Raw genomic sequence first — 23881 nt, 5'->3', positions numbered from 1 at the left:
TTTTCTTATTCATGTTGCTGTACACACTTTAGTACTGTACAGTGAGTTTACTTGGAGTGAAATTCTAATATAAAATGTTTATGCTTTGCTCCTCAGACTTTGGCCTCATTCACAATCCTTTTATGACAGAGATCAAATAACACCGTGACAGATAGAAATGACTAACTCACCTGCAAAAGAATGGAGAAGAATAGATGATTTACAGCAGCAGAGTGCTGATGATCAATCACAGCATGTTAACAGCTGATCAGAGTGGGTGTGGACTCTGCTTTAATGAAATAAATGAATGAATAATAATAACTCATCACAGATTTAAATCCTTTATCCAATCCATTTTATATTACTTAATATTTCAGTCTGAAAATCCAAATTTGAACTTCCATCTCTGACTAAATACTCTTGTGACCTGAAGATGAACTCATGTTCCTCCATGTTAAACCTTATTCCTTTACAAACATCCAGAAACAAATGACATGTCCAACATGCAGCTGACTGAAAGGGTCCAGTATCTGCAGAGTAATTTCATGACTAGGTGTCATGTCACTCATGCTTTTCATGTCTTTTCTTTCTACTTATGCACGCCCACACACACCCCTGAGTGCATTATGCAAGAGGCATGAACACGCTGCATATTATTAACCATTTGTGTCAACAAATGTCTTTCAGAAAAAGATACAAATACAAGTCAAATTCACATATTTTAGTGATTCATCAGTTAACAAAACTGACAGGGGAGAATAAAAGTGCATTTCTTAGAAAATAAAACAGACACAACAAAAGAAAGGAACAGCAGAGGACAGAGGGGAACTTTCCTGAGAAATTGTCACATTAAACTCACAGGACTTCTCATTGGTGCCTGTGAGCCAGGACACTGGGATTGTGTCAACTCTTTTTAGGAATTGCAAGCTCACGACTGCTGGTCCACACAACAGATGCTCGATTGCAGAATAAATGAAATGGAGGACTCTGCATTTGTGTCAGTACAGGCAGCGTGGTTCAACACACAACGCTCTAACCTCAAAGATGTCGATTTCACAGCCTTAATTTCAAGTATATTTAACAGTAGTGTAGTGAGCTCTTATATCTCTATATAATATTTACCCACTACGCTGGTTTGTGGTGTATATATACTCTTCACTGAGAAAAGTACAATGAACCAAGCAATCATATTTAAATCATCCCTAACCTTCTTCAACGGACCATACCAGTGTTTTCCATGTTTTAACCCATACAGATAATGTGCCCTTTACACCACTGCAAAACAAACAAGGCATACAATTTGTTTTGGTTTAATGGAAAATATCTTCTATCAAATCTGTTATTGACCGTTCACTAAGTTAGATCTATGCTTTATCTGTCTTCATATTCTCAAACTGAATGTTCCGCTTTAAACATATAACAGAAAAGGTTTTTAGGACGAGACCTAAGTTTGGAGAACGTAACGCTATCTCGAATAGCAAGTTTAGCTGGAGCTGCTGGAATGTAATGTTTCCCAGATCCAATTTGGAGCAGGACAGAGCCGCTAATGTTAGCCTCACTCTGATTTAGAAGCATCCTGGACTGGCTCCCACACAGTGGGGAAATACCACACATTGAATGTGCAATCATGAACAGGGCTTTTTTAACATAACCTGTAACAAGAAAAAAATAACAGAGGATGAAATGTTGCTGCCTTTGGAAGTAACGACAGGTTACTATTGTAGGTAGTAAGCTAGTTAGGCAGCCATGCTAATGTTTGTTTGTTACATTAGAGCAGATAAACACACAGGTTTAATCCATCCCTTAAACATCTGTTCTTATGAGTTTGCCTTTGGAAATTTTTTTAAAGAAACCACCAGCCAAAATCTCGACATGTGGAAATTCTCTCTTACGACAGCCGTGCACATCGAATCAACATGTAGAGAAATCCAAAGCCTGACTGAACTGCCGTGCCTGGTTAGGCTGTTGAGCTATGAGCTGTTCGGGGGAGGGGTTTAGCGAACGGTCAATTGGACATCATCAACCAACACTGAATTCATCTTTTTCAAATAAGTTTGAAGCCCGTGTTTGGCCCTGTGCTCTGACACAGCTGTTAGACTGGCCCACACTGCTTGTGTGTCCACAAGTTCCTGGACATGAGAGGCAGGACAAACACAGGAAAGGAGAGACTGTCTCTTCACTAGATATCTCCCTTCGGATGTCAAGGGCCAGCCTGTGCTTGTTTAGCTCCAATCAGCAGTGTCCGAACACCTCAGGTGGCCTGCTTGTCTGGGTGGCTCTTCAGCTTATGGAATTTAACACTGTCCAGCTTCTCGAACCTCTTCTCACAGAACTCACAGGTGAAGTTGTAGTGGGTCTCCGGAGTGTGTTTCTTCATGTGCCAGTTCAGGGACGCGCGCTGGCGACACTGGTAGCCACAGATTTCACATCTGATTGATGATGTGGTTGAGAGGACAAGAAAAAAGCAGCAGGAGAGAAAAGAGGAGTGACGATTGTGCAGATGATTACAGGCCAGAACCTTTATCCTCTAAAATACTGCTTAGTTTTCATTTCTGCATCCACGAGATGAAATGAATCCAGGTTCACTTCACTTCACAGTCTAACGTGCTTAGTGTAAAACATATTCAATGCTAAGATGTGTTTTCAGCTGTAATAACTTACTGGAGTGGTGTTTCCCCTGTATGTGTCCGCCGGTGAACCTCCAGGTGATTTTTACGCTTAAACGACTTTCCACATGTCTCACAGATGAAATCTCTGACCCCTGTGAACATATTCCGTTACATACTGGAAGTTTATTATGATGACATTCAGACATGACAAGAGTGTCTTTGTGAGCCCACCTGAATGGATGATCATGTGGCGATGCAGGTGGTTTGACAGGTAGAACTTTTTCCCACAGCCTGGATGAGGGCAAACCTTGGTCCTCCCTTTCCTGTGAACGAGGTTGACGTGATTCTACAGCGACAGAGGTGGAAAAAGATGGTTAAATCTTGTAAATCTTCAGCTACATAAACTGAAGCCGAAATGTAAAGTATGAATGAAAAAAAGCTGTTTTACCTGAAAGCTGCTAATGGCTACATAGACTTGACTGCAGCCCTCATATGGACAGTGGAACATCTTGAGCATCCCATCCGCCTCAATGACGGGGCCTCGCCGGTTTCTCTTTGACCTGACGCTGCAAAAACAGACGCTGCAGACTTCAGTTCACGAAACCAAGAGGACAATGAGTGGAGCGGGTCTCCTAGACTTCAAATCCTTCTCAGTGTGTCTGAATGTCACATGCACTGGATCACCAAGCAGAGCATGTCGGCTACTAACCTGCTCAGACTCCGCTGCAGCTCTCTGTCGCTTCCCAGCTCCAGAGCGTCAACATTGGGCTGCAGCAGCTGCTTGTCACTCAAACCTGCAGAGAAAAAGTGCAAGGACTTATTACAAAAAGACTTGAGCAGTTATTGGCTGAATCTTCAGGGATCTCCAGGACTTTCGTCACACTAGTCAAGCCTGGATGGGCGTCACACAATATGCACTATAATATGGGACTCCTTGTAGCTTTAGTAGTAATAGTATTTAGATGTTTTTGGCTGCTTTTGTGCCCATGCCAGACACCCACTGGTGGCCCTGAGCGGGCTGATCTTTTCATAGCTATATGGTGCAATTATATTTTATCATAATTCATCTGAGCTTCTGCTCTGTGCCATGCCAACATGCACACTAGTGTCCGATATGATGAATGCTGGTTTTAATGCTGCGGGTTATTTAAGCATTAAACTGGCAATAAACAAGTTTTTTTGCTTTAATGTATCATTATGAAGCAAATACCAATTGCACACTGTAATTGCTATTGAAAAATGACACTGTCTGCAATTAGATTTATTGTCTATAAGCCTCATTTTCACTGTGCAATTTTGTCTGCCACCAGGTACGATTTCCCAGGAAAATGAAGGCTGACTGGCGCAGGTCTAGCTACCTACACCTAAAAACAGTCCCTGCATCAACATTATTATTAATATCATTATTATTATTGGATTCAGCCACCCTGTGTGCATTTTAAGAGTCCAAACAACATAGTGTCAGTTCTGAATAATGCGCACCTGTCATGGAGTCTTCATCCTCCGCTGTTCGGAGTTTGGAATCAGATGCGCAAACCTGGTTGTAGGTGACACCCCCGATGACAGTGCAGGTGACTTCCTCCACGTTTCCACCACCCATGTTGAGCTGGATGCCCTCTGATGCCAGGGCCTCGTAGCTGGGGCCAGTGATGATAATTAACTAGGGATGGAAAAACAATGGTAACATTTGAGAAAATAAATAGTATGGCGCATACCAGCATCTCTGCAAGGTGCTCAATCACCTACCTGTGAGCCTTCTAACGTGGCCCTCTGGTCAGGAATCTCACAGCTGGTCACCACCGTCTGCAGAGTCTGAGAGTCAAACAGCTCGCTCTGCTCTTGCATGGGCGGCGGGGCCAACAGCTCCGGCTGAGCTCTCAGGGGGACTGAGCAATCCAAGCTCTGTGACAGCACAGAGTCCTCGTCCGTCTTCTCCAGTTTGTCGGCTAAGGACGCTGTCACGGTAACACAGTCGTAACCGTGCGGTACAGTCCTGATCTCTTCGTCTCTCCCATCTCTGCCGCGCCTCAGATCCTCAGCCTCCTCAGCCTCCTCCTCTGAGGGGATAGAGTGAAATTCTGCAGCAGGGGAGCCTTGCTGTTGCTCCACAACCATCTCCATCTCCCAGACAGGCTGTCCTGTCAGTGGAACATCCCTGGAAGGGGCCTTTATAATGGGTTGGTGGTTCTGAGCTGCAGCCTGTTCTACCGGGCTCATGGTGGTATCCTGTACCTCAGACACATCCACTATTTCTTCCACGTCTACGCAAAAGCGGACAAATATAATATGTTGATCATCACAGAATTCATTCAAAAACATTTAACAACTCAGAATATCACCAAATAAAATGAATACCTCTAAATGACTCAAAGAATAAAGTCAAGAGAATAAAGTTCTGCACCTTTGAACTGTTTGTGAGCCTCCTTTCTCCTCCTCCTGTTCACTACACCTTTAGCCACCGTCACATCTGTTTTTGCTGCATTCTCTGCATCGCCTTCTCCGTTCACTTCAGCTTCGTGCTCAGAGTCACTTGCCTCCCTCGGTGGTGAGAAAAGGTATTGCACAAATGAGTGGTTAGAGTCACACTGCCAGATGGCAGCCGTGGAGAAGTTGGGTTGGGGCTCCAGGGCTCTGAGATGGGGCTCATGAGGGCAGGAGCAGGAGTGCTCCTGGTACCAACACACCAGGCTCTGGAGGCTGGAGACACGCTCCTTCCTGCCTGGGAAACAACAAAAGTTAGCCGATCGAAGGACGATCGCAGGCGAGTGAAGAGCTGGATTCCAGAGGATTTTGTCAAATTTTGAATCTGCATGTAAATCTGACTTATCAGATTTGAATGCCTTGTTGATTTGTTAGATGAATATTAACAAGAGAGTGAGCAACTATTCTTGGTGCAAAAAAAAAATCGAAATATTAAGAAGTGCACATAATGAGACACAAAGTCATAATTATGAGGTAATAAGCCAAAAGTTTGTCTTTTAAAGTCAAATTTGTGAGATAGTAATTCTGAATTTTGACTCTCTGAGTCACATTTAAAAGATGCAAAGTCTATCTCTTTGTGCTGCAATTTACCATTCCAATACATTTTCATCACTGATTAACTTGTTGATTACTTTACCAGAAAGTGGTGAAAAATACATGTCACAACTTTCTAAAGCCCAAGGTTATGTCCAAAACCAAAGAGATTCAATTCAATGTCACATAAGACGAGATAAGCAGTAAACCTAAGGTTCCAAGCTTAGGTCAAAAGTCAAAATTGCAACTTATTTCACTATTATACTTTATTCTACTATTTCAATATTTGATTTAATTGGAACATTTTACTTAGATAAATAAGATAAATATATGACCATTTACTGACACTGGTGTTTGGAAATTGAAAAATCCAATACACATCTTTTTTAAAAAGACAGCACAAACAATCTTGCTGTTTTTAAGAATTGTAACCAAGATACATACTGTGCGGGACATTTAACCAAAAATCAACTTGTCAGTGTTTGTCTGTTGGACAAACTCCGATAAGGTGACACAGCTTCTAACCCTAAACCTCGATACAGATATTCTGTATCTGCAGTAAGCTAATAGCAGCCAGCATATCCACCTGGCCAGTTTGTCAGTCAGGATCCAATCACTGTGTCACAATTGTGACTTAAAACATAATTCGTATAATTTAGGATTGCATAATTTTACTTTGGAAAATTTTAACTTTGACTTAGTGTCTCATCCTTTGAATTTATCAGTAATTTTATTTTGTCCTTCCTCAGATTTCCGCTCACCTTTTTTCTGTTTTAAAGGGACTTCTGGAGCAATTTTCTTCCTGAAATGTAAAAACAGGTCAATTGGGGCAATGACTGCTCGGTTTAAGCAGAATAAGACATCTACTCAATGTAGCTGAGGGAAAAGATAACGTTAATAATATTACAGTAGACAACTTGCACGGTCTAATTAGGTTATGTCAGCTAGTCAAAAATAAATTGGCTATTGTTTTGATGGCACTCACCCGCAATATTTCTGCTGGTATTTTTCTCCATAGGTGGAGTTGAGCAGGATCAGATAATGTGCCAGTCCAGCATCACTCAGACTGGTCCGCCTGCGGAGCTCACTCCACAGCTTGTGCGACTCTCCCAGATATACTCTCCTCACATCGTACTTCTTTCGGGATTCAAGGCGCCTCTGAGCTCGGTCGGAGTCTGTGAGCCTGGGTCGTCCTCTGCAGCGCCTCAAAACGCCTTTCCCTTGGTCCCCAGCTTGGTCAACGTCCAGGGGAAGTTCCAGCTCTGCTAGGCGGTGCGCCATCTTGGCCATAGCAGCTGATGTTGTGACCGGCATCCCGGAAGTTGTCGGACCGAACAGGAAGCACTGTTACAGACGCATTTTCTACTTGAATTTACACACCACGGATTTGTAAACGTTGTCGAAACAGTTCCGAACACAGTAGTGCAACACATGGTTAGGCATCTGTTAAAAATCTGTGGGAAATATCGACTATTTTCACTGGGAACCGCAGCGGAACGGTACTGTAATCGAAGTGTTTTCCACACGCACCTTATTAGCACGAGCACCCCGTGCAATATGTAAACAGACGCGGGAAAGTTCTGCACGAACGTTGTTGTCAGACGACAGATTTAGAGAAAAAGTGTGTTTTATTCATGACAGACGTTTTAACGCTTGTGTTTAAGACGTTTATGTCACAAAGGAATGTAAGGAAAGACGTTAAGGTCCCTCCTCTATCACCGACAGCATGCAGCGCTCTGGTAGTCGGGGACCAAAGCATCAGCCGCTCTGTGCTGCTGCTGGCGGCCGTGACCGCTGCCTCAGAGATGGGGATGAAAGTGATTTTCTTCACCCAAACACAAATTCAGAGCCTTCCAGTGTCTCTGCAGAAGTGTGTTCCCAGCCTGAGCCCACAGTGTCTAAAGGTAGAGATCACTTTTTTTCATTATTTTAAAGGGAAGGACGTAGTAACTAATGGATGCATTTACGGTTGATTCGTAATTTACTAATGCTTTAGATATTAATCAACATTTTTTAAGACAAGCGTTTGGGTTGCCAGATTGTGAAAATCTGGTGTTTGTCCTCCTACAGCAGTTTAAGCTGCAGGACACCACAATTGACTTAAAATGTTCGTGAATATTTACAACTGAAGACTTTAATGATTATTGTAAATTCCCTTCATCTTATCAGCATTTGTAACGGCAGACTTCATGGCTTAGCAAGGGAAAAACCTTTTAGGGACTTGAATATTAATGGATCACCAGCAAGAGAGCATTTCCACTACCTGGCGACCCAAAAGTTATTCTTATTAATGACCAGCTAATTATTTATTGATACATAACAAAGCCTCTAGTTTCAACCCAGTAAAAAGGATTCCTTATGAAAAAGTAGTACCATCTGTACATTGTACATAGTATTTTGTTTTGATGGAAACTATATATTTATGTCTAAGAAGTTAATGAAAATTCTTAGTTTCATGAAGCTTAACAGAGAGCACTGATAACAAGTTCAAGCACATTTCTTTGCATTTTGCTTGATCATTAATTTGAACTGATCTATTGATAAAATGTTGCCAGTTAGCTAATTATGCAAACATTTCAGAACATCTCCTATCACAATATGTCACTTCGGACCACATTAAACAGTACGGTTGCAGTAGTGCCTGACTTGTTTGATTCTTTCTCTTGTATGATAGTAAACTGAATATATTTTTGGACAGATGACATTGGGCTCTGACAAATTGTGATGGACATTTTCCTGTTTTTTCATTCTAATTTCAGTCACAAAACAATCAAAATTCTGACCAGCTACCTTGACTCTTTTAGCTCCTCTCTGTTACTTTAATTTAGTCTTTCTTTCTTTCTTTCTTTCTTTCTTTTTTTCTTTTTTTGCAAAGAAAATCAAGTTTTCCTATCCCAGGACAGTGGAGGAGCTGCTGCAACAGGTGGCCAGCCTTCACGAGTCCACCAACACGTCTCCCACACCTCCTTCGCTGATCATAGTCGACAGGCTGGAGGGCTACCTGCGTGGTCCTCGAGATGGCAGCCACAGTGGATTTCACCCAGGAGAGCAGTCCTGTGCTGCACACCTGTCTGCACTGCTGTGCGACAGTGCTGCCTTTCTCACACATCTCCTGAAACAACGCTCCTCGAGCTCGGCCCCCTGCCGTCTCATCGCCTCTTTCCAGTCAGAAGGGGACACTGGACAGACCAGCCACGAGGCCTCCGCCACAGATCCCATCCTTGATGTTCTTGATCGTTATTTCCAGGTACGCTGTACTCTGGACCGAGACAGGAGCTATGAGGCTGCAGCAGCTGGACTACAGGAGGCGTGGCATATTTACTTTTCTGAGACAGCCATCACAGAGGCCTCTAGTACCAAAGACCATGAGGACAGGCCAGGTGTAGCCCAAGAGTGGCAACTTCTCATTTTCCCTGATGGTTTAATGGAATTCAGGTTGGTGTAAAAATGTCTGTGTCAAAGACTGGTGGGGTAATAATAGTCATGACTCCTCTGGTACAATGTTGTGATAAAACCAGTCTCTCACCAAACTTTGTTGCCTTATCACTGTTACAGCATGATGTAATCTGCTGCTCACCCTTTCAGATATCAGGTAAGGAGACCACAGTGGTTGAAGATGTACAACATTTAATGAGTTTAAATTTAAAATGACTTAAAGCTCTGTCAAACGCAAGAATACAATCTTACACAAAATTACAAAGACATTGAGGAATGATATAATTGAACAGTGGTTACTGGCATTTTTGGTGTAAGACTTCATGAAATTAAGCTAACAGTCCCTAAAAGAAAAAAGAAAATGTAGAAAAATGCATTAAAATAAAAACGTACTGTTCTAGCATATTAATGTCTTCTTTCTCATCCCCTGAATCATCTTGCGACCCCTCAGTTTAGTCTTGCAACCCTTTGAGGAGTCTCGTTCCTCAGGTTGGGAACCAACCAGCTGACTGAACGGCTGGAGTGATTGACATGTGTGAGACGTCAGACTCAAGTGGCTGATATCACAGTTGAAGTATTTTACAAATCAGAAAAAAAACACAGAAAATAATTATTTTGAAAAATAATGTAATTTCAGAATAGCATTCTGACTGTTAATAAAATATCGCTCTACTTCCAAGTAAACTACTAATGAAGACATTTTTATTAAAAAATTCATACTAATAAAGAGATATTCACCATGTGAGTGTGACAAATGTAAGACTTAATCATAGAATGAATGTTACATAATAGGAAAAAAAGCCCAAATAATATGTGATCCACAAATGTGAAACAATGCTTATTAAAGAATAACAATTTGCTTTTATCATCTTTGGGAAGTCATTAACTGCTGTTTAAATCTGTATAGAAATGTAGTTATATAACTTTTAGAGGAAAAGAATTTCAGCTACAAGACACAAATGCAAACAAGCATGAGAAACAAACCTTTCAGTTTGATTTCAAAACTGCAGTGAATTTAAATGTTGAAGGCTTAAATGATGAAGGTTAATGCATGCTGACCATGCTCTCCTCTTTACACAAAAAACTAAAAACAACAGAAACATGAAAAGTTAGAGACTTAGAAACAAGTACAGTGACATGAGAGTGAATACTGCCTTAAAACCTTCCTACGTTGCCTACAGTAGTAGTTATTTAACTTCTTTTGTTCCAGGATTCTGTGTTGAAATGGCTACAACTGACTGATTTTAATGTCCTCTGAAGCAACTGTGATAAGATACAAAAAGCATCATAATATTATTTACAAAATACAGTGAGTATCTTCAGATTTCGAAATGACATTGACATAATGGCTGTCGGGTTCAAGTGAAAGCTGTGTGATTTAAATTTGAGGGTATTTTAAAGTAGAAGGCTGGCGATAAATCTCAAAGCCGACAATTCCCACTTAAGACGTAACTCTTTAAAAATGGGTCTGAAATATGTTTTTTAATAGTAAAAACAAACAACACTTTGTGTTTTCCTAAAACAGCTGGGCATTGTATCTTTTAGCAAACATTAGTCAGACTGGAGTAAACGGGAAGTAAATGTGGAGTAAATGTAAATTTGACTCAGATAAACCACTGTACCCATGTTCTTTGTAATGAAGGAACATGCCGCACTGTGCCATGCTCCACTCATTGATATGTTGCCTGTTGCTTGTCACCAGGGATGGAGCCTGATTGTCAGTCACTCTACCACTTTGGTTCAGGTATTCCAAGAACTGGTGGATTGCCATGAAATGTTGCACAAACAGCCATGTTTTTCATCTCCCACCATCATCAAATTTAAATTACTCCAATACTTTGGTTTGTGGCCAGATACCTGCGAAACTAATGACATTCTCACTGGCCTCACCTTCAGTGCTAATTAGCAAATGCTAGCATTGTAAATTGTAATGGTATAAACTGGTGGTGAAAAGATTGTGAATCTAGCAATGCCACTGTGAGCATGTCAGCTTGTTGACGTTAGAGTTTAGCAAAAAGCACTGCTTATGCCGGCTGGTGTGAGGCGTCTGGTCAGAGCAAATACCAAGTCAGATACATCAGCTTTCGGAAAACGTTTGCTAATCGCAAATTTCAACCTGGAGGTTCACGTGAACGCTATTTACAAGTCAGAATCTTGAAATAACAATAAATCTGATATGACATGAATGCAACGTACAGTGCAGCCATACAGAGATGCTAGCATGGCTGTAGACAGAAATGCAAGTTGACAGTATGTCACAGAGGAACAAGCCATATCGGGCTTTGTCTGCACATGCAACATTTGTAGATCAGTCAGTTCACTGCCTTCACTTCACAGCCCCGCCATTTAAGACATACCAGAGGAACAGGAAAGGACTATTTGGCCTGTATTGTTCACAATTTTTCATTTCAGGATGTCTACGCTGTACTTTAACCAACTAGCCATTCTGTCATTCAAGCTTAAAAATAAGTACACTAAGCTCAAATATGAATAAAGCACTATGGAAACACACAAACTTGAATTTTGGTGAATTAAAAGAAAATGCTGATCTGATCTACTGGATAGTATACTTACAGATCAGCATGCAGACCTTTGCACTGAATATCAGTATTTGGTGTAAACCACAGCTGTCATTTCCATGTAATGGCATTGTCCTGTACAGATCAGGGATGATTGGGATGAAGTAGTAGAAATGATGTATGTACATCAAGTGGACTCTTTTTCCTGAGTCCTTTAGCTTACACTTTGGTATCAGTCAGCTCCCGAATCCTTGGTGGGCCTTTCTTAACGGTTAAAGAGAGGCTATGTAGCTTTGGGTGAGTATCCAAACACCCTTCATTGAACCTGCTTCAAGGTTCAGTCCATGTGCAGTCTGTTCAGCTGACCTCCTTCTTAGTGGTCACCATGGACAGGGTGCTGCCTTGACAGGAAGGGTCTTCTATGAGCAGGGATCTCGTTCTTGTACTCATTGGCATAGATAACCACTTTTCCAATGTCATCTACTCTGCTCATGGGGCTGTAATCCATAGAGACCCCAGAGTCTGCCACTGCCATGTAGGTGTACCCAGGGCCTTTGGGCATCCAGACATGGTTTGGGTACTCAAAGCTGGACTGTGATGAAAGTCGACCAGACCCAGAGCTCTGCTGCACAGATCCCAGGTCGGAGTGAGATTCACACAGCACTGTCTTTCTGGAGGCAAAAAGCACCTCAAGGGGTAAGGCCTCCTCGAGAATGTCATCCAGGTGTTCATCGTCGCTGCGGTTGTTGGCATTGAGGGTGACGTAGGCATCTTGAGACTCCAGCAGAGAGGACTGGGAGCAGGGAACAGGGTTCTGATGAAGCGCCCGTAAGCGGTCCATCAGCCAATGGCCATGCGGTGTGGCTCTCCATCCCTCTGTCTGAGCTGAATCACCCCTTTCCAATAGCTCTCTCTCGTCGAGCACTTTCTTTACATCCTTGTCCTCCTTTCTGCTCGTGGTCAAAACTCTAGAGGCCTTGGGTGGCAGAGGCGGGGAAGGCGGTGAGGGACAAAGGCTGAGCTCTGACAGGACTTCCAGAGGAGAGGGGCATTCTTCAGAGCTAAAGAAAGCTGGAGTCAGCCATAAGCCTCCGTTAGTCTGTCCCAGCCACTCCTGTACCAAAACAGAACAAAGGATTTTGGTATCTCAGTTGACATGTCTGGCTTTCAGAGGAGTCATTCTCCTGACTTTTTCTGGTATTGAGCGAAATGCCTTGACAACAATTGGATGGATTACCATGATAAGTACAGATATTCATGCCCCCTTATGGATGAACTGTGACAACTTTAGTAATTCCCTTTACCAGCACCACCATCGTGCCCAGTTCTCAAACAAATATTATGCTAACTTGCTAAACCAAGAGGGTGAACAACGTGGTCAACATTATATGTGCTAATCGCCAGCATGCTAGCATTGTCATTGCCAGCATGCAACTTGCTGACATTAGCACATAGCACAAAACAGCCTTGTACCAGTACAATCTTGCACAGCCCCTAGCAAGGCTGTACACTTGTCTTGCTCTTACCTGAAAATTCCCACCATAAACAGTAAAAAGGCCTTGGAACTTGCTGTCAGGAGTTGGAATAGCCGGCCAAATCTTCTTTACAAGAAACCTGAAAAGAGCACAGATGCTGAAAATGCAGTTCTTTTTACATTAATCAGGACTGTGAGGTTCTGACAACAGCAATCAAAAACTTCCTTGTTCCAGGTTGACTGACCTGCGATGTGACAGGAGGAGCATAGTGAGAAACAGTCCAACGAAGATGAAAGAGATGACGAGAGTCAGGGACACGATGAGTAGATCGAGTTCTGGTGGAAGCGCAGTATGATCAAAAAACAGTCATGGGAACAAACAAGGCAAAAGAATAAAACCAATGTATATTTTATCTTTACATGCAGTAAAAATGCGGGACCACATGTTCCCTTTCAGGAGATACTTATGCTAATGGCAATATGTGACTCATTTGTGAATAAATACTCACCTGCGGGCAGTGTTTCCATGAACTCTGGATCACTCCAGGCACTCCAATAGCCATTGTAGCTAATCCCGTCCAGTTTTACACGGACTCGCACCTTGTAGTTTGTACCCGGCTGCAGGCCTCTCAGGATCAGCTCCGAGCTTGCTCGTGCCACCTCTACCTGCAAAACAGTCCTCATCAACACAGGTTTGAATGTGCGCCTACTATTCACAAACCTGCTGCATAAAGCTTTATCCAACCTCAAACATGTCAGTGAGGTCACGGAGGACATTAAAATAAGCACCATACCTGCCCCACGTGGCTGTCCGCCGTAGCGTAGCTGACCTCGTACATCATGCTGTCGTCCATGTACTTGAGAGGGGGAGGCACCCAGCTGACATTGAGCTGGCCTCGCTGACCCGTTCTGCTTACTGTCACGTTAGCTGGAGGGTCCAGAAGAACTGCAGTACAGATGAACGGGAGGCAGCTTGTTAGGGAGGAATGAAAGGAAGTCGAGGAAAGCTTCACTGCTTTGGCCACTTACTTTCCCTGATGCCGCATGTGTGTTTGGCACATGTTTAAGCTGATATAGAGTTGAGTGTTTACGCATCCAGTAGATACAGAGCATAATTAACATTCATTTGTAGTGTTGCGTTTGTGTCCACCTGACAAATACAAATCCACTCTGCTTTTAGCTCTGTTTTTGTTCTCCGTCATTTGAGGATAATTAGCTTTTTAGCAGCTAAATGCTCCACTATGTTCACCAGCTACTCGCTAACTTTGTCTGCTGTCTTGGTGCTGGGCAGGTTGAAGTTGGGTTTTAGAGCATTTTCTCTACTCTGTGGAGCTGAGGGGAACTTCAGAGCTGGGTGATAATTCTAACTGTACTGTTTAGTGGAGGCGGTGACAAAGTTTGCAGTAAAACAACTTACAGAGAAGCTCGATGAGAAGGCTGCGATTGTGGATCAGTATTCCCCCTCGATGAACCTTTATGTCCATTTGGACAAACATCTGGGTTCGGTTCAGATGGCAGATGAACAGCTTCTTTCCACCTGCTGCAGGGAGGGCTCTGAGTGGACACCTGCTGCTGTTTTCATTCCTGTTGGGTCCAGAGAAAGACACTGTGGACTTAGAGAGGGCTTTTCTTGAATGGGATAAATATACTGACTTGGCATCTAGACAGATATATTGGCTTTTTATTAAACATCTGGCTTCTCAAGCAGTTTGTAAAAACTGTAGCAAATTACTTTTTTAATCACCCTAGTTTATGAACTCTTACATAGTTATACTTGTAGCCTATTGGTTGCAATAGAAAAAAACGTAGTATGTAAATGTCACCTTTAAACAACTATACATTAACCATATTGGACACCACATGGCTTCTTGTTATATACTACTGAATGTGACTTACTGGTAGGTGTATGTGAAGGAGTACTGATCCACAGAGCTGGCCCTCTCCTCATCTTCCTCCCAGAAGCATGTGAAGTCTTTCCTGCCTTCAGCAAAGCACTTGGGGTTTTCTGGCTCCTCTTTCAGCATCATAGACACTGAATAAAGCCATAACAGACACGTGTGAGAGCACGTTTTTGCTTGCTATTGTCATCTTAGATATGACATCCAGTCATCTATATTGTAAAATATAATGACGTGGTGTATCCAACAAATTGTTTGAGAGAGAGTTGTGGTGTTATTTTAAAGATAACAGTGTGCTTGCAAAAATGTTATCCTACCTTTTCTTTCCAAATCTCGTGCGCCCTGGAGAATGGAATCTGCTCGTATGGCGCAGAATATCACATAAAGTGCCAACAGTCTGCTCAGATGATGGTATATCATCCTTTGGTCTTCTCTGTGAACAGACAGACTTTGGCCTTCTGTTGTCCGCCTGCATAACTAGAGAGCAACCTGCCTCAAACGCGTCTGCTGCAGTTGTCGCCGGGGAAGGCTTGTTTTTTGTTTAGATACCATGGATAGCGCGACGTGGTTACGCGCCTGCTTGTGAGCGATAAGGTGTGTAGAGCCGAGATGTTTACCTTCTCCCAAAGTCAGTGAAGGAGAGGTGGGGCAAGATCAGCCTTACAGAACTCTTTACTCTCTTGTTGATGGGCGGGAATCAGGAGCTCATTGATGTTTACGACTCGTGTCTGCCGCTGTGCAACATTAGCTTTCCACTTGTGCCGTGCGTAAAAGCGCACGAAAGCCGATAGATAGATAGATAGATAGATAGATAGATAGATAGATAGATAGATAGATAGATAGATAGATAGATAGATAGATAGATAGATAGATAGCATGAGAAAGGGGAGAAAGATTCCTAAAAATAATAGATAAAAATAATTATTTTATTATTTCTTTTTAATCGGTATGCCGTGAACACCTGTGTCGTGGGTGAAGCTGGGTGGATGAAGCTGAAGCTGACGCTTTTCATGATGCGAATTGAGGAGGCAGAGCTCAGACCCTGGCTGGCCCCGGGCCGCTTTAATCCCTGCATGTACCCAAGTAACGGAAACCGCACACACACACCTAAACAGCAGACCCAAACGGTTTCTTATCTACTTGCTGCACTCACATGTTTTCTTCGTTCGACCAGCATTATCAGAGCTGCAGACGTCCCTGTTTCTTCACCCATGATAAGTAGCCTGGGGAGGCGTAGCGGCCCATCCCCGTCAGTTTAAATGCAATGAAGCGTTTCTTTGCATCACGTGAAAGGGTGGAGGTGAAGGAGGTACTGATGCAAAGAAAAGCTGCATTTCGTTCATATGACGACATTCAGCTACAGATGATGACATTTCCAACTCGCTTCGTTAAATTCAGCTCCACGAAAGCCAGTTTCGTGAAAATGAAATTCCGGATAAGTTCAGTTTGGAAAGTATGCAGAGGCCCTGCACAGGAGAGGTAGCTGTGTGTCAATGACCAAGGCGGGCGGAAGAGGACGATGAGGAAATCTGTATTGTTGTGGAGGACAATGGCAGAGTGTGGTTTCTCTGGTTCGTCAGATAGCACGTAGGGTGATGGATATATGGCCAGAAGTTATACTTTAGAAGCTGCTGTCACCACAAACACTTCCCAGTCATGTTGTAACACTGGGCAATTTGTGACTGATTAGCAAAAGGAACTGAAGACATAGATTGGAAATTACACTCTCCTTTTTTATAATGAATATATTCTTCTTTTTTATTACACATTTCAACATATTCAGTTTATTTTTGTTTAATAAGATGTATTTTTTCACAATGCTTCCAAGCCAACACATCCAGAGCTAAAGGGTTCAAGTGATCGGACCATCCCTCTTTTAGAAAGCGATCAATCAGGAGTACAAGACATAAAAACAAATGCATCATAAACATAAGATAGAAACACCCCAGACTAACAGCTCTGAATGCTGCAGACTTTTTTGTACAAAAGCGTCAGAGTCAGTAGTTTTTTAATATGGCAGATGCAGGACAAAGTGGTTAAACAATTCAGTATCAGTGGGCAGTTTAGCACATTCAATATGTATTCAAGCAACAGCCGCCATTGTAAGCTCCATTAGTGCAAAGACCACAGATATTATATGCTCTCTGATGCCTCTGCATTCTATTTAATTACATTGCCGCCCTGCACAGTGCATTATACACAAATGTTGAAATACAAATGTAGTGTTATGAGTCGCCAGCCTTGCACACAGCTTCCATGTTAAACCCTGCATGACAACTCAACGTGGTGCAGATGAGATGATATCAGCTATCTGATATCGGCAAAACTATATCACTATTCAGCAGCACAGGCTGGCAGGAGAGATAACTGACCACAGGCTTATACAATAGCAGGCAGTGAGCTGACCACCGGTTGTGACCCAACCCCCGAGCTGTGTGGAGCTACCAGGGGCTTTGGCAGGGCAACGTGAGGCTGCTATCATGATGCAGGGGTTATGGTTGATACTAACTGACAGTCAGTAGTCAGCATGTGGGGGTGGTGATGGTCAAATGGCACTGTAAATGACAACTAACAGATAATGGCAAAAAATGTGTCCTTTAGTTGTTGTTTTTTCATTCCTGCAATCCAAAAGCACTTCCAATTGTAGCTTCATCAATCAGGACACAGGTTTCTGCAAGGGGAGGTTGACCGTTCAATACTGAAATGTCCAAATAGTATAAAAGGAACCAAAAAAATGTACAGTTTAACCGATGGCAAACATAACATATTGTGAAATGAAGATAAAACCTCATTTTATTCACTTCACTGTCAAGATGAGATATTACCATAATGGGATATAAAGTGACACACACTGTTTTAACTAACATTCTGCACCAGCTCATTGCTTTTCTTCATGGTGGCAACAGCACAGTTGAGACCTGGACTTCTCAGATATCAGTGTTCTTCCCTTTCTGAGTACACACACACTCACACACACACTGTGCTGCCCCACAAAACAGTCATAATGTCAAAACAAAACAAAACAAAAAGATAATTCAGCACTTTGTAAATACTCACTCATAAGCATATAGGTTTGCCATGCCAACTGTTCTGCCATGCTGCAGTTGGGGGAGCAGCATGTATGTGTGTGTGTGTTGTGTGTGTCATGGTGAAAAGTGTGTGTTTGTGTGTGAGAGAGAGAGAAGGTGTTAAAGAAAGAGCGGCACAAAGGGTGAGTGAGGACATGTCACAGGGCAGTTCATGTGACAAAAAGTGTCACCGGTGTTAAACGACTTCCTCATACGAGCACACTTGCACTGTGAAGCGGTTCAACATGTACATTACCACAGCCTACCAGACGTCTCTGTGTTAGTGCACAAAAACAGGCTTCAGCAGCCTCTGAGATGCAGCAAGGGCTACAGAGGGCAGCACGAGACTGGCATTAAGACTCAGGTCAAGATGAGGTTCATTTTGACATTCTGTTGGTTTACTTTGTCATCATGATAGATGCTTTAACTCCATAATGAGTGATGGATGATCAGACGTATACCTCAGAATCTCACTACAGAGAAATCACCAAGGGTATATTAGACATTATCAGCACCTGATGACAACTTTAAGCCCAGAAACAACAACATGAAGGCAAATGTTTATTGTCCCCACTGGATTTCATTTGGCTGCACTTTTCTGAAATATTTACGAGAGAAAATTCAGAGACACAGGAAATTCTGATTGTATTCAACATTTGAAGGAATCTGATTAAGGCTGAGAAGACTGACACCATTGTCATGTCTGTGTAAAAAATACTAAGCTACCATCAGCAGCTGGTTAGTTGATCTTATTTTAATGTAGAGGGAAACAGCTAGCCTAGCTCTGCCCAAAGGGAGCAATATCCTAATGTTATATCTTGTTAATTTATACATACAACCAATGATATTATTCTGACAGGGATACCTGATCCTCATCTTCCAAAAGACTGTGGGTGGAAAATAGTAATTTGCTAAAACCCTGTACACTCCATCTCAGCTTGTTTTATATGAGGTTAATGCTTTTTGTCCATTGTCCCTGTTTAAATAAAGAAACATTAACATGAAAAAGGGGCTGCTGTATTTAGCAAAGAGACATGAACATGGTATCAATCTTCTCATCTTACTCTCCACAGCAAAGCCAATAAGCATATTTCCCTCCCAAAAAAAAAAACATTCCTTTAAGCCCTGTTTGACATACATCATTTAAAGAGGACTGTACAAAACTTCTCTCCTTCAATCAGCATGAGCATGAAGTGTCCTAATGGAAAAGCGCACCACTCTCCGAACTCTCAGTTGGCAGCTACTGAGACATTTTCTACTATCTATCAAGCAAAAATAACTTCCTAAATAAATCTGAGGGTAAAAAACAAGCCCTTAATTTGCAAAGACATGATTAATTTTGTATCTTCTGTATAATATGTTTAAATATTTGGTCAGGAGAGACAATCAGATCGTATGTATGTCCTCTGGCAATAACTGAGTAATAGCAATAAGGCAAACCTCAGTACACATACTGCATAAATAACTGCTCAAATAAACAATGAATGCCAAAAATACAGCAATCAACAGACCCTATTTGGCATCACTAGCTTCAAGCTATCTGCACAAATATTTGGCTCAGAAGATGAAAGCCAGCGAACAAATGTTTCAGATACAGAACATTTAAAATGCTAATGAGCAGCAGCGGTCAAGGCGGTTGATGTTGTGGGTGGACAAAACACAGGGCAGGTATTACCACAGAGGCAGAGTGGGCCTCTTTAAGGGAAAAGACAGAAAAAACATGCCTGGGGAGGCGAGGGGTCTGACAGCACTGGTGAAGAACATCTCAGCCTCAGTTCCTTTGGTTCATGCTGCGCTGTGTGGGCGAGGCAGAGCTGGGTGGAGCTGGAGTGACGAGAGAGGAAGAGGTGCTGCTCTTTGCATGGCTGAGGAACAGAAGGAGTTGGTCTTGTGTGTGTGTGTGTGTGTGTGTGTGTGTTGGGAGACTCGGTGCGAAGGCAGGTGGTTTAGCAAGCACAGCCCCCGTGACTCTCTGAAGTCGAGTCTTTAAGGCCCTGGTTCCCTTGGTTGGATATGAGGTTGATGTCTCCCTCCATGCTCTCATTCATCTTCTCACAGATGACGTCCACTAGGCGCTCAAACACCTGCTTCACATTGATGTTGTCCTTAGCGCTGGCCTCGAAGAACTGGAAGCCTGAGGGGGAGCAGACCATGATTTCATTTCATCCATAAAATAAAATACAGATACCATGCATGCATGTGTACAATATCCGTAGAAGTTTTACAATTAGACAAAACTGCTTAAAAAAGGTAAAAGAGATTTTTACCAAGCTCCTCCGCCAGTCGCTGGCCGTCCTCTGTGGGTACGAGCCGGTCGTCCTCCAGGTCACACTTGTTACCCACCAGGATCACCTGAGCATTGTCCCATGAGTACGTCTTAATCTGTGTTGCCCTGTAGGACAGACATTAGTTTCACAGACTGCTTGATTAAAAGGTCACACATGATTTCATTCAACTCCTGAAACTATATGACAAATGGGTCAAAACACTTCATCTCCTGGTATTTGTATTAACAGATCAAACTGTTCAAAAATGTCCAACTCACCAGTCCTGAACTGCATTGAAGGAGTCCTGGTTAGTGATGTCATACATGAGCAGGAAGCCCATGGCTCCTCTGTAGTAGGCTGTGGTGATGGTGCGGTAGCGCTCTTGTCCTGCTGTATCCTGCATTTACACACACACACACACACGCAAAAATAAATTTATTTATGCTTCGTTCATTTTTATATTTATCAAGGTCTACAAAACCAATAAAAATCAGGAATTTTCCTGTAACCATTCAGTGCATGATTTGACACCAGAAGGGGGCGATATTGTTCAAACAATAGCCTGCTGCTGCAATACTTATCTGTTGCAAGTCAGCTTTGAGCTGCCACCGCCAGCATCAGAGTACTGGATCATCATTTAGCAATTAGAGTGAGTGGTCTGCTTCAACACCACTGTCTAATTCTACCACTTCATCATCACCATCATGTTCCAAATCAGTTCATTGAACTTGAATTGGATGTTATTTAACACTATTAACTATATGAAAGTGGATATTACTACAATTTCCTTGTTCCTTGTAGCTGACTCAACATATGGATTTATTTTTTTAATCATATTGTAATTCATGTTTTTCCAAATATTTTCCATGCTTTCTCATCTTTCCACGTAGGAGTACATGGCAACTGCAGAAGGACTCTTTGAGATAAGACCCCTGGTTGGAAATCAGTGATGTAGGTAATCAGTGGTAATGGTGGGCTGCTAAACTATTACTTTGCTCTCAAACTCACCATGATTATCATAACACCCACTCGAACATGATGAGAAGCTTGAAATAAGTAATTGCAGTTATTAAAGCTAAAGAGGATGGTTATGGATCATGTGTACTGGGAAAGGTATGAGTGCATTCTGTGAAACCTTCATTCTTCATTGCCACATCAAAATGTCACTTGCTGCACTCATCAAACCAGGACTTCTGGTTTGGATCAATAACCGGAAAGCAAGAAGAAACACACAGATAACAGGAATGCGAACGTCACAGAGTCAGAGTAGGACTGGCTCCCAGCCACAGTGAGTTTATCACTGTCTACTAAATTGGGTTAATGTGTGATGTCACATTCAATGGCTCCAAATAATCTGCTCAAAGCAAAAAGATCAAACAGGTAGACTGAGTAAGTAGAGCGACCTCCCCCCACTCTCATGGTTACTTGGTAACCTGTAGGAGTCCTTCATTTGCATCGGGGGGCCTGTGTGTGTTTCTGTGTTTGTATGATGTTTTGTTTCCTCACAGTGAGGAGGAGGAGGAGGAGGTGTGGGTTGTCCGGGTAACCTGAGACCAGTGAGGGTTATGAATGTTCCATTACAGCCAGGGCTGCTCCGGGTGGTCAGCCCAAATCATCCTTCTCACTTTACAAAATGGGCAAGACAGAGGGCGGCCTGCTGTATAAACCCTTCTATCAGAGACAGCAGGGGGAAAGCACTGCTTGCGCTTGGTTTATTATTTTATTCTTTCCAGTGCCACAGTCAGAGTCTGCTTTCTGTCACAGGTTAGTTTTGTTTTAATAAACTGAGAAATATTCCAGATCCATCTTTATCTCATCCACGATGAGATGAACAAATATTTGGCAATGTAATGGGACACCTAACCAAATAGACAGTCTCCAGGGTTGCTATAATCAACCCTAGCCAGTAAACAAAAGCTGCTCCCTCATGTGTATATGTATGATGAGAGACAGGGAGGGGTTTAAATCAGGCCTCTGCGTGCTCTGACGTCACGAGGACCCTGATCTTTAAACCTGCGTCACCTGCCTTTCCATTAGCTGCCAACACAAAGCAGTGGCACACAGGCGATCATCCCCTGGGCTACCACACGCAACATATGTGTGGATGTGTTTACGATAAGTGTGCAAAAGGTGTGTGTGTGTGTGTTCAAAGATCAAAAGCATATTTCCATGACCCAAAAAGGAGGGATGTAAACACTATGTGTACACAGTGCGAACACAGATGTTTACATGAAAGCTTGTGCTCTGCCTATCACTGCGCAAGGGCCATGTGGCATGTTATCAGGGTGGCCTGTTTCCATGATATGTAAAGGGAGGCTTGCAGCTGGCACAGTGGAATCATCAACAATACTCTTTGTGTGAGGACCTGCTGAAATCTCTTACAGATGGTGTTCAACGGGAGCTAACATGAATTTAACAGCCGTGACATTTCATAGAGTTGATTATTAACGCCACATGAGGGAGGACCTGAATAAAGACGTGCCTGCTGGTCCCACACCCTTTACACACACTGCTACACCAGCACTGTAGTATATCTTTGCTATGTCTCTGTCAAAGGCTGACAGGGAACTTCCTCTGCTTCCTGAGCTTAGGAAATACCAGCTCCCTTTGTCATTCAACAGCACCATCAGTTGTTACGTCAGGGCCAGGCACACACAATGAGCACACCTTCTCATAGCCCAACTAATCACACAACAACCCAATGCACATTATAGAGTCATTACGGCCAATTCTTCCTCAGCTGTTAGAATATCACACACCACTTACACTGCATGTCGTTTTACAGAGACTCCTGCTTGGTCAGGTAGGTGAGTGTGTGTTTTGGTGTGCACTCTTCTGCTGCTAATTCATCTTGGTCACCATTAGTTGTATCACACAGTGGCTCACACTTTGTTGGTTCAAGTGAATCATCTGTTTGAACAGCCTTAACAATGTATATCAATAGGATCTGTAAGTGTACTGTGAGGAATGTGCAGGTGGTGGAGAAAGGTTAAGGATGCACCTTACAGTAAAATGTAAAAGCCCTGCAGTGAGTACCAGAGTACCAAACACTTTTTTCAAACTGTCAGAGGTGTCGATCCAGCTCGATCAGGCTGTTTCTCACCAAGCTTCCCCCCCCCTGTGTTCAGGCTAACCAGTAATGACCAACTACCATACTTACAAGAGAGTAATGCCACTAACCTAGTATTACACTTCTGTAAAGTTAGACATAAACAGCAGAGGCTTCAAAATCCTGACTTTATGTCCCTTGTCAAAAACATCTCCCATAATTCATCTCTTTTCTGTTGCACTCATGTTTTTTTAAAGTGACATCCTTGGTTTGCAAAGCTTTGTAAAAGTCTCTAAGTCCAATATGAGATAACCCTGAAGGCATCATTGGGGTTATTTTTCAAAAATAGAGCCATTGAACACATTATGCACACACATTTGTGATTGTTTTCCTGAGGAAACTAACTTTTATGACTTTAAACAGTAATTGTTTAAACTCTAATGGCTAATTAGCATTCACCATACCTGCACAGCAGCCTTTTAAATTGTGAGTTACAGTAACTGCTGTGTGCCCTCCTGCAGCATCGCTACAAAAAACCCACAAACTGACATATTCTCAAAACTCATGA

At 42.5% G+C, this 23881-nt stretch overlaps 4 protein-coding genes across 5 annotated transcripts in view; 1 reads left to right on the top strand and 3 right to left on the bottom strand.

The window, feature by feature from the left end:
- Positions 1–685: 685 nt before the first annotated feature.
- znf653 (zinc finger protein 653) lies at positions 686–6893 on the bottom strand. Its single transcript, XM_041957405.1, has 10 exons — positions 6589–6893; positions 6365–6405; positions 4990–5307; positions 4335–4849; positions 4071–4248; positions 3298–3382; positions 3037–3154; positions 2820–2934; positions 2641–2740; positions 686–2408 (listed from the first exon to the last, which is right to left on the bottom strand). Exons 1-10 carry the CDS (start codon positions 6891–6893, stop codon positions 2231–2233), a joined length of 1953 nt encoding a protein of 650 aa, XP_041813339.1. The 3' UTR covers positions 686–2230.
- Positions 6894–6991: 98 nt separating this feature from the next.
- Positions 6992–9870, top strand: swsap1 (SWIM-type zinc finger 7 associated protein 1). Of its 2 annotated transcripts, XM_041956674.1 has the most exons (3): positions 7004–7102; positions 7329–7507; positions 8479–9870. In XM_041956674.1, the coding sequence occupies exons 2-3, from the start codon at positions 7409–7411 to the stop codon at positions 9046–9048; spliced, it is 669 nt and encodes a 222-aa protein (XP_041812608.1). In that variant the 5' UTR covers positions 7004–7102; positions 7329–7408; the 3' UTR covers positions 9049–9870. The 2 variants fall into 2 exon arrangements, with proteins under 2 accessions (XP_041812607.1, XP_041812608.1); XM_041956673.1 differs by having other exon boundaries at positions 6992–7507.
- epor (erythropoietin receptor) lies at positions 9214–15536 on the bottom strand. The gene is made up of 8 exons (XM_041956671.1): positions 15247–15536; positions 14928–15063; positions 14449–14615; positions 13826–13977; positions 13541–13697; positions 13277–13367; positions 13084–13171; positions 9214–12671 (listed from the first exon to the last, which is right to left on the bottom strand). Exons 1-8 carry the CDS (start codon positions 15347–15349, stop codon positions 11931–11933), a joined length of 1635 nt encoding a protein of 544 aa, XP_041812605.1. The 5' UTR covers positions 15350–15536; the 3' UTR covers positions 9214–11930.
- Positions 15537–16676: 1140 nt separating this feature from the next.
- LOC121620575 (transmembrane protein 205-like) overlaps positions 16677–23881 on the bottom strand; it is a 15857-nt gene continuing 8652 nt past the window's right edge. Inside the window, exons 4-6 of the mRNA XM_041956675.1 lie at positions 20543–20661; positions 20265–20389; positions 16677–20131 (exon numbers count right to left, since the gene is read on the bottom strand). Coding sequence (XP_041812609.1) covers positions 19944–20131; positions 20265–20389; positions 20543–20661 — 432 coding nt within the window. The 3' untranslated portion in view covers positions 16677–19943. The remainder of the gene's footprint in view (positions 20132–20264; positions 20390–20542; positions 20662–23881) is intronic.

This window comes from Chelmon rostratus, chromosome 17 (assembly GCF_017976325.1).
Source record: "Chelmon rostratus isolate fCheRos1 chromosome 17, fCheRos1.pri, whole genome shotgun sequence".
Classification (NCBI taxonomy): Eukaryota; Metazoa; Chordata; class Actinopteri; order Chaetodontiformes; family Chaetodontidae; genus Chelmon; species Chelmon rostratus.
This window is presented reverse-complemented; position numbering and strand designations above follow the sequence as displayed.